The following is a 13,986-nucleotide window of genomic DNA, read 5'->3' as shown; positions in this document are numbered from 1 at the left end:
GTGTCGCGGGGAGGGGAGGGACTGGGGTTTCCAGCAGACGAGGTTTCCAGATGGCTGGGGGTACTTAGCACCTTCCGGTAATTGGCATCTTCTTGGCACCTCGTGCACATAAGAATGGGAGCAGCGTGCATCAGTCACGCTTCTGAAGATGGGACTCTTCCAAATACCCTGACACTAATTCACAGATAAACTATAATTACTGGATATTCACTGAATGCAGAGTGCTTTTACTCTTTAGATTCCTTGCTTCACTCTTTGCATTCAATTCTAACTTTTAATAATCTAAGGTTAAACTTTTCAAGTATGTAGGTTGTCCAGTTAGCTTTAATTAGAAGACCTCTCTGTGTCGTGGGCTTGTTTAGCAACCCAGCCAAGAAGCTGATGGGATGTTGTTTTCCCTGACTGTGTGCACAAAAATGCATGGAGTTATTTGAGGAAATCTGAAAGAAACTGCTCGGGTTTTTTGGTTTGGGTTTTTTTTGGCGGGGAGAGGGGGGTGTCTATACTTAGTTTAAACACATCTTCAAGCTATAATAAATGCTTCCTAGCCAAGAAGATTCTACAGAGATGTGGGGTGTAATTACAAGGGAGGCAGGAAAGCAGTGCATGCACATCTGCAGTAGCATCCAACTGCTGGATTTCTGAGTAGGAGTCGACCTGATCTGCAGCCGAGCGTAGATGTTCAGCAGCTCCCCAAGTTGTGGTCTCTCCCGTGAAATGCCATGTTCATGCTGTAGGAGGTGAGCGACTGGATCTGCTTCCTCCTGCTTGGCAAGAAAAGTGAAAATACAAACTGATAATAGGATTTCAACAGACCAGGGGGTGGAGGGAGGAAGATGCCATGAGTTTTTACACTCGCAGTGAGATTTCTCGTAAGCATGCTGAACTTTGGCTGTTGCGGTTGTGAAATTGGAAACTTTATTATATAACTGTGGTGTAGCTATTTCGTAATAAAATGTCCTTTTTGAGGGAGACTTTGGTTCACTCAGGTCAGAATAGTGAAAATGAGCTACTGAAGACAAAATGGGGAGGGTGGGTCACGGTCAAGGTGAACCTAAAACCTGAAATACTTGTGCTAGGAAGCCCTGATAATCTGCGTTCTGAAATATCAAAGTTGATTGGAAATTGCAAATCCAGTGGCAGGTGTCTCTAATAAATCTATCAAATCGAGATAGATTGACAGGTGATGCTGTATGATTGGAGAATGCAAATCTAAGCAATTCGTGTACCCACAAGTGTTTATTGTATAATTTTACAGGGGAGCTAGTTTAGCACTAACACAGAGCCAGCTCAGTGCGGAGAATGCAACAGCCACTTACCCACATCCAGTGATGCAGGTTTTGTTGAAAAATAGTCAAAGTCAAGCTATAAAACACTTCTGGCTACGGAGCAGGCCCAGCTTTTGTGCACTCTGCCAGTCTTAATGTGAAACAAGTCCCCAAAGTGGGGGAGGGCATTACGTGTTAGATCCACACAGTGAGTTGGCTGGGCTGGAGACAAATACTGCCAGTGGAAGGGCAAAGCGATAGTGTCTATAATTCTAGATTCATCCCTGTGTGTTTGCAGGATAAATAAATTAAATTGTGTGATGTTCCTCATCATGGTCTCTGGAACCCAGGTTGGGTGACCCAGGGACAAACATCGACCTCAAATGAAAATGCAGCAATTCTGAAATAGTGTGAGGATTTGCCGTACTGTATGTGTTCATGTTTATAATCACGCATTTTATTTTGTTAAGGATTTGTAGAAAATTAAAGGAAATCAAAATGCTAGTTTACTTTTAAACTTCACTGTCACAGGCAGACTGGAAGAGGAAGCCATCTGTATTTTGGTTTTAATGTTTAGAAATGGAAAAAACGGAGCCCAGATGTGGATTGGCAGCCCTGTTGATGATGTCTTTTCAGCTCCCGGAGCAGGAAGAATATCAGACAGGATTTCTGAAGTGGTGTAAATAAGGGCCCTGGGGCATTTCTCATGCGGCAGGACTGTTTCATTTTTTAAAATAATATGTAGAATTAAAATGTATATGGTTTTGTTAACTCTACTGCAGAGCAAAGAACGGCAAGTCTCATGTTTGGCAGGGGAGCCAGGAGAGGGCAGATCTCCGAGGGGGCAGAAGGTATTTAAGACGGGCATTACGCGAAGCCAGTTGTGCTGCCAAGGTCCGCCCACTCCGTTGTCAGCTGAGAGGAGGAAAGAAAAACCCTACAAGCATGACAGCAATGTGAAAAAATGCAGCTAGATAGCGGCAGCATAAATAGGTTGCTGTGGTTTTGTTCTCTGTGGGATGGATGTGAAAGTCTTTGCTGGGGATTATCAGGATCCGCTTGGGCACAGAGGTGGAAGGGCTTGGAACAAGTACTTCTGGCTTTGTCAGGATTGGGTTTCTCACTTGGTTTAAGAAAAGAGGAGAACAACTCAGTGCTTCCCTGTCCTACCAGCTTGCCAGCGTCTCCAGACTGTTCCTTCTGCTGGTGCCACGGTGTCCCGCAGGAGTACGCTGGCACCACTGGAGACCTTCTACATACCTTTGACCAGCTAGTCAGGGAAAAAACCCGTCACCTCATTTCTCCTTCCTGAGTTTGAACTGGTTATTTGTAGGGATCCCATTCCCCCTTTCCAGACCTCCTGTCTATCTCCAGAGTGTGATGCCCTTCGAGTGGCGTGAGGTCCTCTGGAGCCATGGTGTGCTGGGAGCGTTTGGAGCGAGGGCTGAGCGTCTGTGTGCTGCTGCTGGCACTCGACCTGTGCAGGGCCTTGAGGGCAACGCGCTTCTGCTGCTGACCACAGCTGAGGACGTGCTTCTGGTGGGGTAGTGCTATCACAGTACTGTTCACGGCGTGTGCAGACCGCTCTTGTGAATGTGGCTTGGAGAAAGGATTAAGATGCATATGCATGGAGCATTTGGAAGTCACGCAGTTTTACTCTTCCCTCCAAAATGTATTTTCCTTTCAGAAATGCTTATTGTGAGCATAACAGTCTCGACTCTTCTTCATTTTGTCTTCCAGAGTAAGGAGATTGGCTTACAGATGCATGAAGAACTCCTGAAAGTCACCAACGAGCTTTACACGGTGAGTAATGAGCTGATCCTACCCATGTCTAGCCTGTGCAGAGAGGGGAAAGTAGGCAATGTCATTTGTTAGAACAAAATGTCTGTTCAACGTTTCGGTGACTTGAGGAGGCTCACTCTCTCTCCTGCCATCCTGTGGTACAGCCCGTTCGTTCCTCTTGCACGTGTTAGAAACGTTTCACTCTTCACTGGTTTTGACAGCAGCAGAGGAGGATTTCCCAGCAGTCCTACCGTGAAGGGCTTCTGTGGCCGCATCAGGCAGCAGATCGTGCCGTCTAACTGTTTCATTTAAGCATAAATGGAGATGTTTTGGGCATGATCCGGTGCGATGCCTGGTGTCCGTAATGGTCTCACCTGCCGGGCCTTCTGCACTGTGTTGCCTTTAGGCCCCTTTCAGTTTTCACTCGGTGATTTCTACCAGGTGCTAATGGCTCAGAAGCTGTGCTTTGAGTTGGCAGTGCCAATTTGTGGCTGAAACCTGACCTGCTCATGTGAGTCTGGTGGCCTGTGGATGACGACTGAACATGACCTTCTGCTGAGGAATGCATAAAACTTTTAGCTCGTGTGTGTACTCAGCTTCATCTCCCTGCTCCAAGGAGCACTTTGGTTGGGGAGCTGTCTCTGTGCCTCCGGGTGAAATTGTACGCTGTTATTCAGGACATTGCTCTTCAAGCAGGTTTTCATAGTAGAGCAGTAAAAGTCTTTGTGTTGCTTCTGTCTCTCGCCCTGTAGCAATTGGTTTTTTTTATTTTATTTGTGGTTTAGGATCAACAAAGCAATATAAAGTCTGTCTTGTGTTGGAAAATTGAGATGACACATTTGCTTTCTTTGGTTGTATCTGTTACTGATACATGAATAACACTGCAGTAGGTTTATTCTTAAGCAATCATTTTATTCCATCTTTTTGAAAAATAGACCTAAACAACACAGCATGAATGATATTATTTGAAATTTCTGCCATAAATCTTCTCTTAACAGGTTTGTTTCTGCATTGGTTGTTGAAGAATTCAGTTTTTGTGAAACCTGCAGTGTGGGTGGACAGCCAGGTTGGATTAAAAAGCCTGTGTGAGATTTGGGAGTGCGTTGCTGATGGTTGAATGTCACAAGCTGTGGTGGTGACTAATTAAGATTAATTACAAAGGCAGCATGACAGATGCAAAACAAGGAAAGATTAACAAGGGCTGGGATAACCTTAATACCTGCGAACCAGTGTACTCAGAACCCAAACACGGGACAGGAGCATCACCTGAGGGACATGGTTAGGTCAGTTTGAGGATCAGAAGTGTGCTGAGGTCTGAAGTGCGTGCAGTTGGCCAAGGAAGAGCATAGAGTAATTTTGTTCCCGCTGAGTCTGTGGCAAAACTCGTCTTCACTGGAACTGAGATTTCCCCCCATTCATTGCTTTGCTCCCACATGCTGAGCAGAATGTGTTTGAATGGTGAAGCAGACTGGAATGGCTGGAAGAGCTTTGTGTTTTCTTTGAACTGACCTTGCTGCTAAGATAACAAACTGTGTCATCTGGCTGGGAAGGAGCAGGGAAGAGACATGCTTATTTCAGAAACGATGATGAAACATGACGAAAAAGCAGGCCCTGTCTGGCAAACAAGATCATCTTAAATCTGTTCAGTGCAAACCAGCTCCCCTCCAGTCAGTAGTTTTCTGTCGCTGAGACGTCAGGTAAAACAGGCTTAATTGCATACTTGGCTTGCAGGTTGATCCAGTGTGCTGGCGTTGCTCTGGGACATCTTCGGGACTGACCTGGAGTTGATGTGTTCATTGCAACATGTTGGGTACCCAAGAGCAGCACATTCAAGAACCGTGGCTGCTGACAAAATCAGATACAGAATAAGGACCCCTGTCTCAAAGGACACCAAGCTGCTTCTTGTAAAATGTCATCTGTCTGCTGTCAATGCAAGGAAGTCGTTATCTTGCCTATGGCCAAGCCTTGTATCCATAGTACATCTGTGCCCTGGCTAGGCTGCTTTTTAAGCCTTTCAGAGGGGGATTCTGTCCACTGTGTGGAAACTATATAATTTTTTTACAGGCTTCTCAGGCATTCACTGTCTCAAACTTAAGCCAAAATAACTGAATTGATTTTAATTCAGCCTTGTTGCTGTTCTGATGCAAGTCACCCTGTGGGCTTTCTGTGTGGAAAGAACTAAACCCAAAACCCACGCTGATTTTGATTAAAAAGGAAGTAGATGACTTTCATTCTGAAGTAAGAGTTGCTTGTGACCAGTTTTGCACAGAAATAATTTAGCTGTGAATTAAAGCCAGCTTCATTCTTTTGATTCCTGCTTACAGACTCCAGCAGACAGATATCAAGTTGGAGTCCATAAAGGTTGGAGGTTCTTTGTTCCTCTGCTCACAGGTCCCTTTCTGTATTGTATGCATTCCTATCTGAAGAATTCAAGCCAAAATTAGGGTAAGAAAAACAGTAACCCCAGAGCACCGTTCTGGTAGTGTTTTCTGTAGGCTCCGGCAATGATGTGTGATTTGGTGTATGGCACTAACAACGGGCTATTTGATGTATGGGCTTTGTTTGCCATAATGCAGGGACACGGCTATAGCTGAAGGCAGCTTGTTGAAGTGCACAGAAGTACTGTGATGTGAACCGGTGCGATTCTTTGTCGCGAGGTATTATAGAAGAGGATTAATAACTGTGAAATGAATTGTATTAATTAGAATAATATCTACAGATACATTACCCAGGTTAAAAATAACAACAATAGTCATAATTCCCTGTGTAGCAGGACATGAATTGGCTGGAGGAAATTTTCCCTTTCCATCGGGAGCGCTGCAATGGGAGAGGCCATGCTTCCGTGGTTAGCAGGTGTTTTCTTGCGAGTGTCATGCTGTAGAAATCGTTGACTGTATCACACGGTAGAAATGCGTTGATACGTTGCTCTGTATCACGCCGTAGAAGTCTCCTCTGAAAAGGTCGTGTTTGCTTTCATGCTCCCATAAAAGACCAGGGAGATGGAGGTCAGCGTCCATCAGTCTGATGGACTTGTCCCTTTCTCAGACCTTACGCCATGGGCGTCCCTTAGGTTGTACCGTAGGCTCCATCCAAAGAGGAGGGGGCTGGCCTCTTCGGCAGGCTTTCACCCGTGGCCATGCACATCTCTGCTTCACCCTGTGCGCTGGGCTTGTGTTTGGTCTCCTCAACTTCGGGAGGGCCTGAGCCTGTGCTTAACACGGGTCGCCCGGTTTCTGATCTGGCTCCTCTGCAGGGTCAGAACCTTAATGACGAGCTGTTTACAAATATAAAGCACTTCTAGTTGAAGATAGCAAACAGTGCCATTTATGGCCGGTATTTTGGCAATGGCCTTTATCCAGAACATGTTATTAATATTGGAAAACACAACTTGTGTTGTTAAATAACTAATGAACATTGGAACATATTTTTCTTCCTCCACTGCAGCTAATTAACTTATTTGCAGAAAAGATCCCAGGGACGCAGCTGTGGCAGTTTTTCTTTATGACACAATAGTGTAAGACAGGGACAGTGTGACTTGATTGCAAGTGCCGAGAAGGCACAAGGGAATTGCGGATCAAAGGGCTGATTGCTGCAGTGCAGGTAGTCCCCATTCAAAATTAAGGCAGATATTAAAACAAACAGAAATATCCCCCAAATTTTCAAGTGCGAGCTGTGCTGCATGGCAGCTGATGAGGAACACAGTCGACAGAGCGAGCTGTTTAAGGCATCTGTTTCAGCAACGTGGATGCCGAAGTCTGGGGAAAATATTTTAACATGATCAGGTTAGGTCCTTTGCACTTTGTTAAAGAGACTTTTAGAGAAGTTTTAAACCTGGTTCCCATGTTACCTTTTCAGGTTCAAGCAGGGATAAATTATGGAGGAGGAAAAAGGGCCTTCATTAGGGAAAGTTTCTCTGGTCATTAGCAAATAAGTCAGTAAGAGCCTGTGCAAAGGTACCGGACAGCAGGGGGGCTTGGACCCCCCTTGCAGCACTCTGAGCGGTGGAGTCCTGCCTTGCGCTCCGGCTGCCGACGTTCCCCTGCGGCCATGGGGGCCGTTGGAGCCAATGGGCTACAGCAGCATGTCCCCAGGCCTGTGGCAGAGCAGCGTAGCTGTGGGTGAACGGAGACAACCGATGAATTGTGCTGAAGTTTTTCTGGTTAGGTAACCTTCTCATAACCTTCTCTTTTTCACAAAAATCACACAATTTGGACCACTGTTTATTTGTTGGGCTTTTCTGTTGCATTGCGTTATGGCCTCTCTGGGTGCTGGGGAAACCTCTCTCATTACTGCCGGACTGCGCTGAAGTGCAGGACTTTTCTTTTTCACTTTCCTATTAGTTTTTCCCAAAAAGATGGAGACAGCGAAGATGAGGAGGGCTCAGCGAAGCCCTCTAGTCTTTCTCCTTAGGAAAAACCCAGAAATTGTCTGTTTCGCGTGTGTCCTCTGATGTTCAATGCAGAAACTGCAGTTTGAAATACGTGGCTCGAATCTGTGTTAGAATTTGCAGGATTTTGAAATAAAGCAGCTCAGAAACAAGGCACAAGCCTTTGCTTACTATTCCTTGCAGTTGCCTAAAATTGTAACTCCCAGCGATGGCACATTTGTGCAGGCTTCGATGCGGCATTTGGAGCTCGTTTGCAGCTGACGTTTGTGCTTGGCAAGAGGAGAGATCATATGTTTCAGCCTAACCTCATCCAAGTTAAACACTCCTCGGTTCCTGCTGACAACCGCAGCTGAAGAAAACTGTATTTTCTTCATTAAGGCTTGTGCAAAGTTACTCTGCTTTTGTGGGTTCCTGCTCCTTTTTAACTCATGGGCCTCAAGGCGAGCCTGTCCCGGTGCCATTGCCGGCGGTGTCCAGGCACTTTGCTTGAGACTGATCTTCAGCGAGAAGTCAGGCATCTCGAGCCTTGTCAAGGCAATGTGAAATAAAATATTCAAATCCTGAAGGGAGATGATAAAAGGGGACAATGTGACTAAAGGCATAAAGAGAGAAGAGCAGATGTGTTCCTCTTGCCAGCTCCATTAAAATGATCACAATGTTCCCTTTGGGCTTTTGTATCTGAAAGGAAAGGCTGTGGTAGAAGTTTTGCCTGCAGCAGTTTTCCTGGCAGTAGATCAGCATGGTCTATCCAGAGTCACTGATGGCGATCTTGAATTTAAAGGACTAGGTGTTGCTGCAGTCCACCCTGGCACTGGCTGTGCTTACTGGTGGCAGCAAGAGGACAATTAAGTGGTGATAGGAGACAAACTCCATTTCTGCTTGGAAATTGCAGCTCCTCCACCTTCAAGATGGGATCTACTGTCAGGATGGTAGAACGGGTTACGTTGGTGGGTTGGCTTAGCAAGTTCAAGTGTAGGAACAGAGGGGTTGGGTCAAAAGTGACTTCAGGTTCATTTTGGCCTCCTCACAGTCTCTTGTCATGGAGACCTTTATCCCAGCTGCGATGCACTAGAAGTTATTTCTCATTTCCCTGTAGGAAGATACACAGTGCTCTTTGAATGCAGGTGTGTGCTGGAGGCACATCTCAGCCTGTCCCTGCAACGGGGACTGAGCGGGGATAATGCTGCTTACACCAGCTCTGTGCCATTTCGAAATAGGGCTAGTGATGGGGTTAATTTTAGAGGCTTTCCCTTCCCACCTTGTTCCATGATGCCATAGTGGCCTCAAACGGCCCTGGCACAGCTGAGACTGCTCCATGCTGTCCACGGCTGTCATCTTCTCATGCACTCATGCTTCTTGTGGTTGTGGGGCGCGCGACTCACAAACTTCTGTGTCCTCAGGTGATGAAGACCTACCACATGTATCATGCAGAAAGCATCAGCGCTGAGAGCAAGCTGAAGGAGGCGGAGAAGCAGGAGGAAAAGCAGTTCAACAAGTCAGGGGACATCAGCGTGAACCTGCTGCGGCACGAGGACAGGCCTCAGCGGCGGAGCTCCGTCAAGAAGATTGAGAAGATGAAGGAGAAGGTGGGTGAGAGGGAAGGACAGGGGAGCCAGGCTGGGGCTGGGGCTCCCTGTGGGCAGAAGGGTTTGGCTCTGGCCCTGTCCATTTCCGTGCAACCGTTCCTGTATCCCTGGGCAGGGGTTAGGGAGGCTGTCAACTCGTGTGTGTGTTTTGCTGGAGCGCGGTCTGAGGAGGCCATAATGAGTCTCTTTACTGCTTCTTGGCTGTGGAGAAGTGCCGAAACCAGCCGGTAGCAAGGATTTGACCCAACGTCGGGCCGGCACTGCTCAGCAAGAAATGGGGACGGGGGACATTGGGCAGCGCAGCCTTGGAGGGGGTGGCGGACCTGCATGGGAGCCATGTGGCCACCGGTGACATCTTCCAGGCTGGCTCTCTGGAGGGTGGGCTGAGAAGGGTGGCTGGAGGGGCCTTGGAGGCTGATGGCTCCGAGAGCACACGGCAGAGATGGGTGGTGGGAGGTGCTCGTACACCAGCTGCTCGGGCTGGGGCCCGTGGGTCTCGCTGGGGGCTTGACAGTGCCCCAGCTGGGACCTGAGAGGCTGCGCTGACGCCGAGGAGAGCAGTGCACCGGTGTGCCTGGACCAGCACAGTGATGCTTTCTGATCCAGACAAGGGATGCTGCTATGGGGGGGCTGCCATTTCCTCATGTCTTTTTTTTTTTTTTTTTAAATAACGCTTTTAACAATAAGCAATAGCTGTCCCAGGGTTCTTTCAGTCAGAGGCTTGGGGGAGCAAAAAAAAAAGGGTTGGGTATATAAAATAACTGTTTCTTCCTCTGCAGACCGTCTGGGAGTTAAAGAGCAGCATTCAGTTGGCTTTGCTAGTCAAAACACTTAACTCCATTCCAGCTTCAGCAAATCCCCAGGTTTCAGGATCTCCAAAACCATTTAAATTTTCTGTTAATTTCTGAGAATAAACAATATTTTCCCTAGCCAGGAAGCTTTTGCATGCATGTTGACACAGCACCGGGACACTGTCTAGTGGCAAGCCTCTTTGAAGGGTTAATCTTTTGTGCTAAACCTTTAGACTAGTGATCTGCCTGAGCAAATGCCCCAGATCTGAGCACATCTGCTTTCCTACAGAGTTTTGAATTCTGGGTCTTGTTCTAAATTTTGTAGCTTGGGCCTCTGGGCCAGATTCTACTTTGATACAGCTGCATAAATCTGGAGCAAGTCCAAATGTATGTCAGCGTATCTGGGAGGAAAATTTGGCCCTCTAATTTTGATTGATGCCAAAACCTCCACGAATGCACAGATAAAAGAAGAGCAGCTGTGCCTGGGATGCACTGGGTACATCTGAGCAGAATGCGCTCGTTGTGCCTTGGCTGATGGTACCGGGAATGTTCAAATGTGATGTCCTCCATCCTGGCAAGGGTGCCTGTTTCCATACCCGATACCAAATTTTATTAATTAACATGTCACACCCAGGCTGCAGGGTGCTGTGGGGCCCTGCAGCAAGAGAAGCTGTGAAAGTCGCATCCTATTTGTGCTCTGACACTCCATTTTGCTTTTTCAGAGACAAGCCAAATATTCTGAAAACAAGCTGAAGTGTACTAAAGCCCGGAACGACTACCTGCTGAACCTGGCAGCCACCAACGCAGCTGTCAGTAAATACTACATCCACGATGTCTCTGACCTCATTGATGTAAGTGCTTCCTCCCCCTGCGTGCATCCTGCCCGTTCTCTACTGATAAGCACACAGCTAAATCTTAAGCATGGTTTGGTCCTTAAATGCACTCTCATGTGGTGGTAATGCAAGGGGTATTTGTTGGGGCTTTAAAATGTGCTTAACTGGGGCCTGAAAATGTACTGTGAATTTGGATTTTTTTTTTTCCCCTCCCTGTGGTGTGTTTTTTTTTTTTTTTCCTTGCAGCTCCACACACGCATTTGACTTTCCCCCAGTTGATGTAGGCATATATGAGCAGAACTAGAGCTGCCATTATATAGGAGTCATAGAATCATAGAATGGTTTGGGTTGGAAGGGACCTTTAAAGATCACCTAGTCCAACTCACTGCCATGGGCAGGGACATCTTTCCACTAGATCAGGTTGCTCAAAGCCCCATCTGACCTGACCTTGAACACTTCCAGTGATGGGGCATCCACAACTCTGGGCAACACTCAGAGTCAGCTGCCTCTGAGCTTTATGTTGGCCACATGGTCACACAACAAAGTAATTGATTCATGTATATGCTACCTATAAACTTCTTTCATCAGTGTCTGGAAAAAAAGATGGAGTTTTTCATTATAACTGCAGGGTATGAACCAGCCTGAACCACTTTCCTGAGCACATAAGCAGGGGAGTCCAGATAGAACTGCATGGTTCAGGCACCTCTAATACACAGTTACAAACCAGAAATCGCTTGAATGTTTTCTGCACTTTTCACGCTGTATCACGAGCATGCTAAGGTCTGGTTGTCGGTGTAGGTTGGCTCTGCCTTCAGAACAGCGCAGACATGGTGCTTTCCTTCATGTTAAAGCGATGGCTTCATGGGCTGTGGCTCCCACACAGCAGGATGTCCTGCAGCTGGAGCTTCTCAAAGTCCAGAGCCTTTAGAAGAGAATTTGCTGTGGGGCAAGCCAGGTGAGCCTGGGGTTTCCTCCTGGCCCACCGATTAGTCTGCATTTGAAACAGATAAACTCTTACAAAGATCAGATACATCCTCATTTTTGTTGTTGAAACGGAATATTTTTCTTTCTACTACATGCATCTGCAGTTTCTATCAGTATGAGCAGGCTCTTGGCTCTCCACAGCTTTGGTGGAGTTAAGCAGGTGCAGGCAGTTAAGCACATGTGGAAGTGCTTTCCTTGCCAGGGAAGGCGCTTGCTGAGTTGTATCTGAAGTGCTCATTGCACGAAATAGCCACAGGGCAGGAACTGCTGGAAGCAGGTTTCGTAGTGATGGTAGGAATTGAACGCCTGTGTGCATCAGCGACTCCTACGAACTGCTTTTAAATGATTCAAGAGAAGGGATTTCCATTTCTTCCTTTAATAGGCATCTTCGCAGTGGTATAGATTGCACTATGCAGAGTTTCTTCCTGCCAGAGTTGCTTCAATGAGCACATAAATAACTGAGCTATAAGTACTGAGTTAGTCTTCTGGCTTCATCATTACCTAAGTGTATAATTTAAAAATGTGCTGGAGTGCTTATTTCCTTTACTAACCCACTATCATATATTTATTCTTCTAAGCATTAATTAAAGTAATTCTGATGCAGAACCCCTGATGATTTCAAGATTTTGAGATACGATAAAATATTCTTAGTATGTCCTTTTTGTTCTCTTTACTATTTAAGATGTACTAAGCCATATGATAAAACTAATAGCTTGATCATGGAGACATTTGAACAGCAAGGTGTGATAACACCTTGATTTATCTGTGGGGTATCTGCTTTTTGTTGTGTATATTCTCTCTCTTTCTCATTCTCATTTATTTATTTTTTTAAGCAAGAATGACTTATTTTCATGGAGTTTTGGGGACTTTGATTTCCTGAGGAGTTGCCGAGTTCCATTTTAGTTCTGGCTGATAATATTATTCCTCCCAACTTTATTTCCTTGCTGACGCTTCCACTGGAGTCAGCAGATGGCTTTTCTTACGCACTCCAGGAATCCCTTCAGGGGACTTCAACTAAAGCATCCTCAACTCTGTGCAGCTAAATTCCCCTAATTATATAATCTGTTCACCAAAGACAACAAAATATCGGACGTGTGAGCTGCACATGGGTGTTCTAATTTTAAATCCCCAAAGGAAGGGCAGTTTATTTGAACAGACTTTTGTACAAATTCAGTATATTTTGCAAGAGCACGGCAAGAAGGGTTTCGGCATGCTCCAGAAGAAGGGGATCCCATTCACTGCATCCCACTAGTACTGAAAGTGGTTGAAGGAAAAGACAGCCATCGGATCCAACAGCGTTGGGCTTTCTGTAGGTGTGTAATCCATGTAAAGGAAAATGAAGAAAACGGGTATTTTTAGATGTAGTTATAAAGTTAGTGTTTTGATCTTAGTACATTTAACAATGATAAGAAGACAGTGCCTTTCACTCTCAGGAATGACAGTGCTATTTGCGAACACCGGGTCTGTACCATGGCAGTAGGCAGGACGCGGGTCCTCTGCCCCTTGGGGCAACCCTGCCGTTTCATGGGGTGCAGGAGAGGGGCTCTGAGCAGAGAAGGTGAATTTTGCCTTTGATTGAGAGCCAGCAGAGCCCTTGGCTGCAGCAGCGTGAGCAGAGCGGGGCGATGCAGGGCCCCGGGCGTCTGTGCAAGGGGAGCTGTGCCCGACGGGAGGAGCGGGTCTGCAGGAAGAGAGTGAGTGCGGAGGGGCTTCATGGTAGGAACAGTTTTGGTTTAGCTCAAAACCTGTCTGGCCATGCTTTAATAGGATCCTTGCAGGGTCCATGTATTGCAGTTATGCAAATTCTCCCGGCTCCTCCACCCTGCGCCACCAAGGGGGATGATTAACCATGTACTGGTCTGTCTTTCTGGGACATAGGAAGGGTGATGGGGGGCTCTTGCACACCCTTCCTATCAAGCACAAATTGCCATGTGCAGTTTTTTGATTTGTACGCAAATCTGAACCGTCAGGACACTGGAGCAGCTAATTTAGCAGCGTCTTCCCCCAGATCCCAGATGGCTCAGTGTCATCTATTAGGCACAGCCTTGACATTTCTTGTGCCCTCAGCATCGCTGCAGAATGGTGACTTCTATAACAAAGCCGTTCTGCTAATCTCCCGCTCTGGCGAGAAAGAAGGTCCCAGCTGCTCTGAGAGGGCGGAGAGTCCTCCCAGGGCTGTGGTTTTAATGAGAAATGTAAAACTCGATCAGAGGAGCCGTGAAGTGGCACAGAGCACGTCTATCTCTCCCTCTGTCTCCAGTGGCCTTTTTGTTTTGTCCTTTAGAAAGGAAAAGAACACTGTAGAGACAGCTCAAATTAGACTTGGACTTAAAGTACGCCGTTGTGTCTCTTCCC

The 13,986-nt window shown here is 46.6% G+C and overlaps 1 protein-coding gene across 3 annotated transcripts in view; it reads left to right on the top strand.

The window, feature by feature from the left end:
* SRGAP3 (SLIT-ROBO Rho GTPase activating protein 3) overlaps positions 1 to 13,986 on the top strand; it is a 134,699-nt gene that overhangs the window by 79,508 nt on the left and 41,205 nt on the right. For all 3 annotated transcript variants that reach the window (XM_076346724.1, XM_076346723.1, XM_076346725.1), the window contains exons 4-6: positions 3,009 to 3,071; positions 8,838 to 9,023; positions 10,537 to 10,665. In XM_076346724.1, coding sequence (XP_076202839.1) covers positions 3,009 to 3,071; positions 8,838 to 9,023; positions 10,537 to 10,665 — 378 coding nt within the window. The remainder of the gene's footprint in view (positions 1 to 3,008; positions 3,072 to 8,837; positions 9,024 to 10,536; positions 10,666 to 13,986) is intronic.

This window comes from Aptenodytes patagonicus, chromosome 8 (assembly GCF_965638725.1).
Source record: "Aptenodytes patagonicus chromosome 8, bAptPat1.pri.cur, whole genome shotgun sequence".
In the NCBI taxonomy this organism is placed as follows: Eukaryota; Metazoa; Chordata; class Aves; order Sphenisciformes; family Spheniscidae; genus Aptenodytes; species Aptenodytes patagonicus.
Note: the sequence above shows the minus strand (reverse complement) of the source record. Positions and strands in the feature narration are given on the sequence as shown.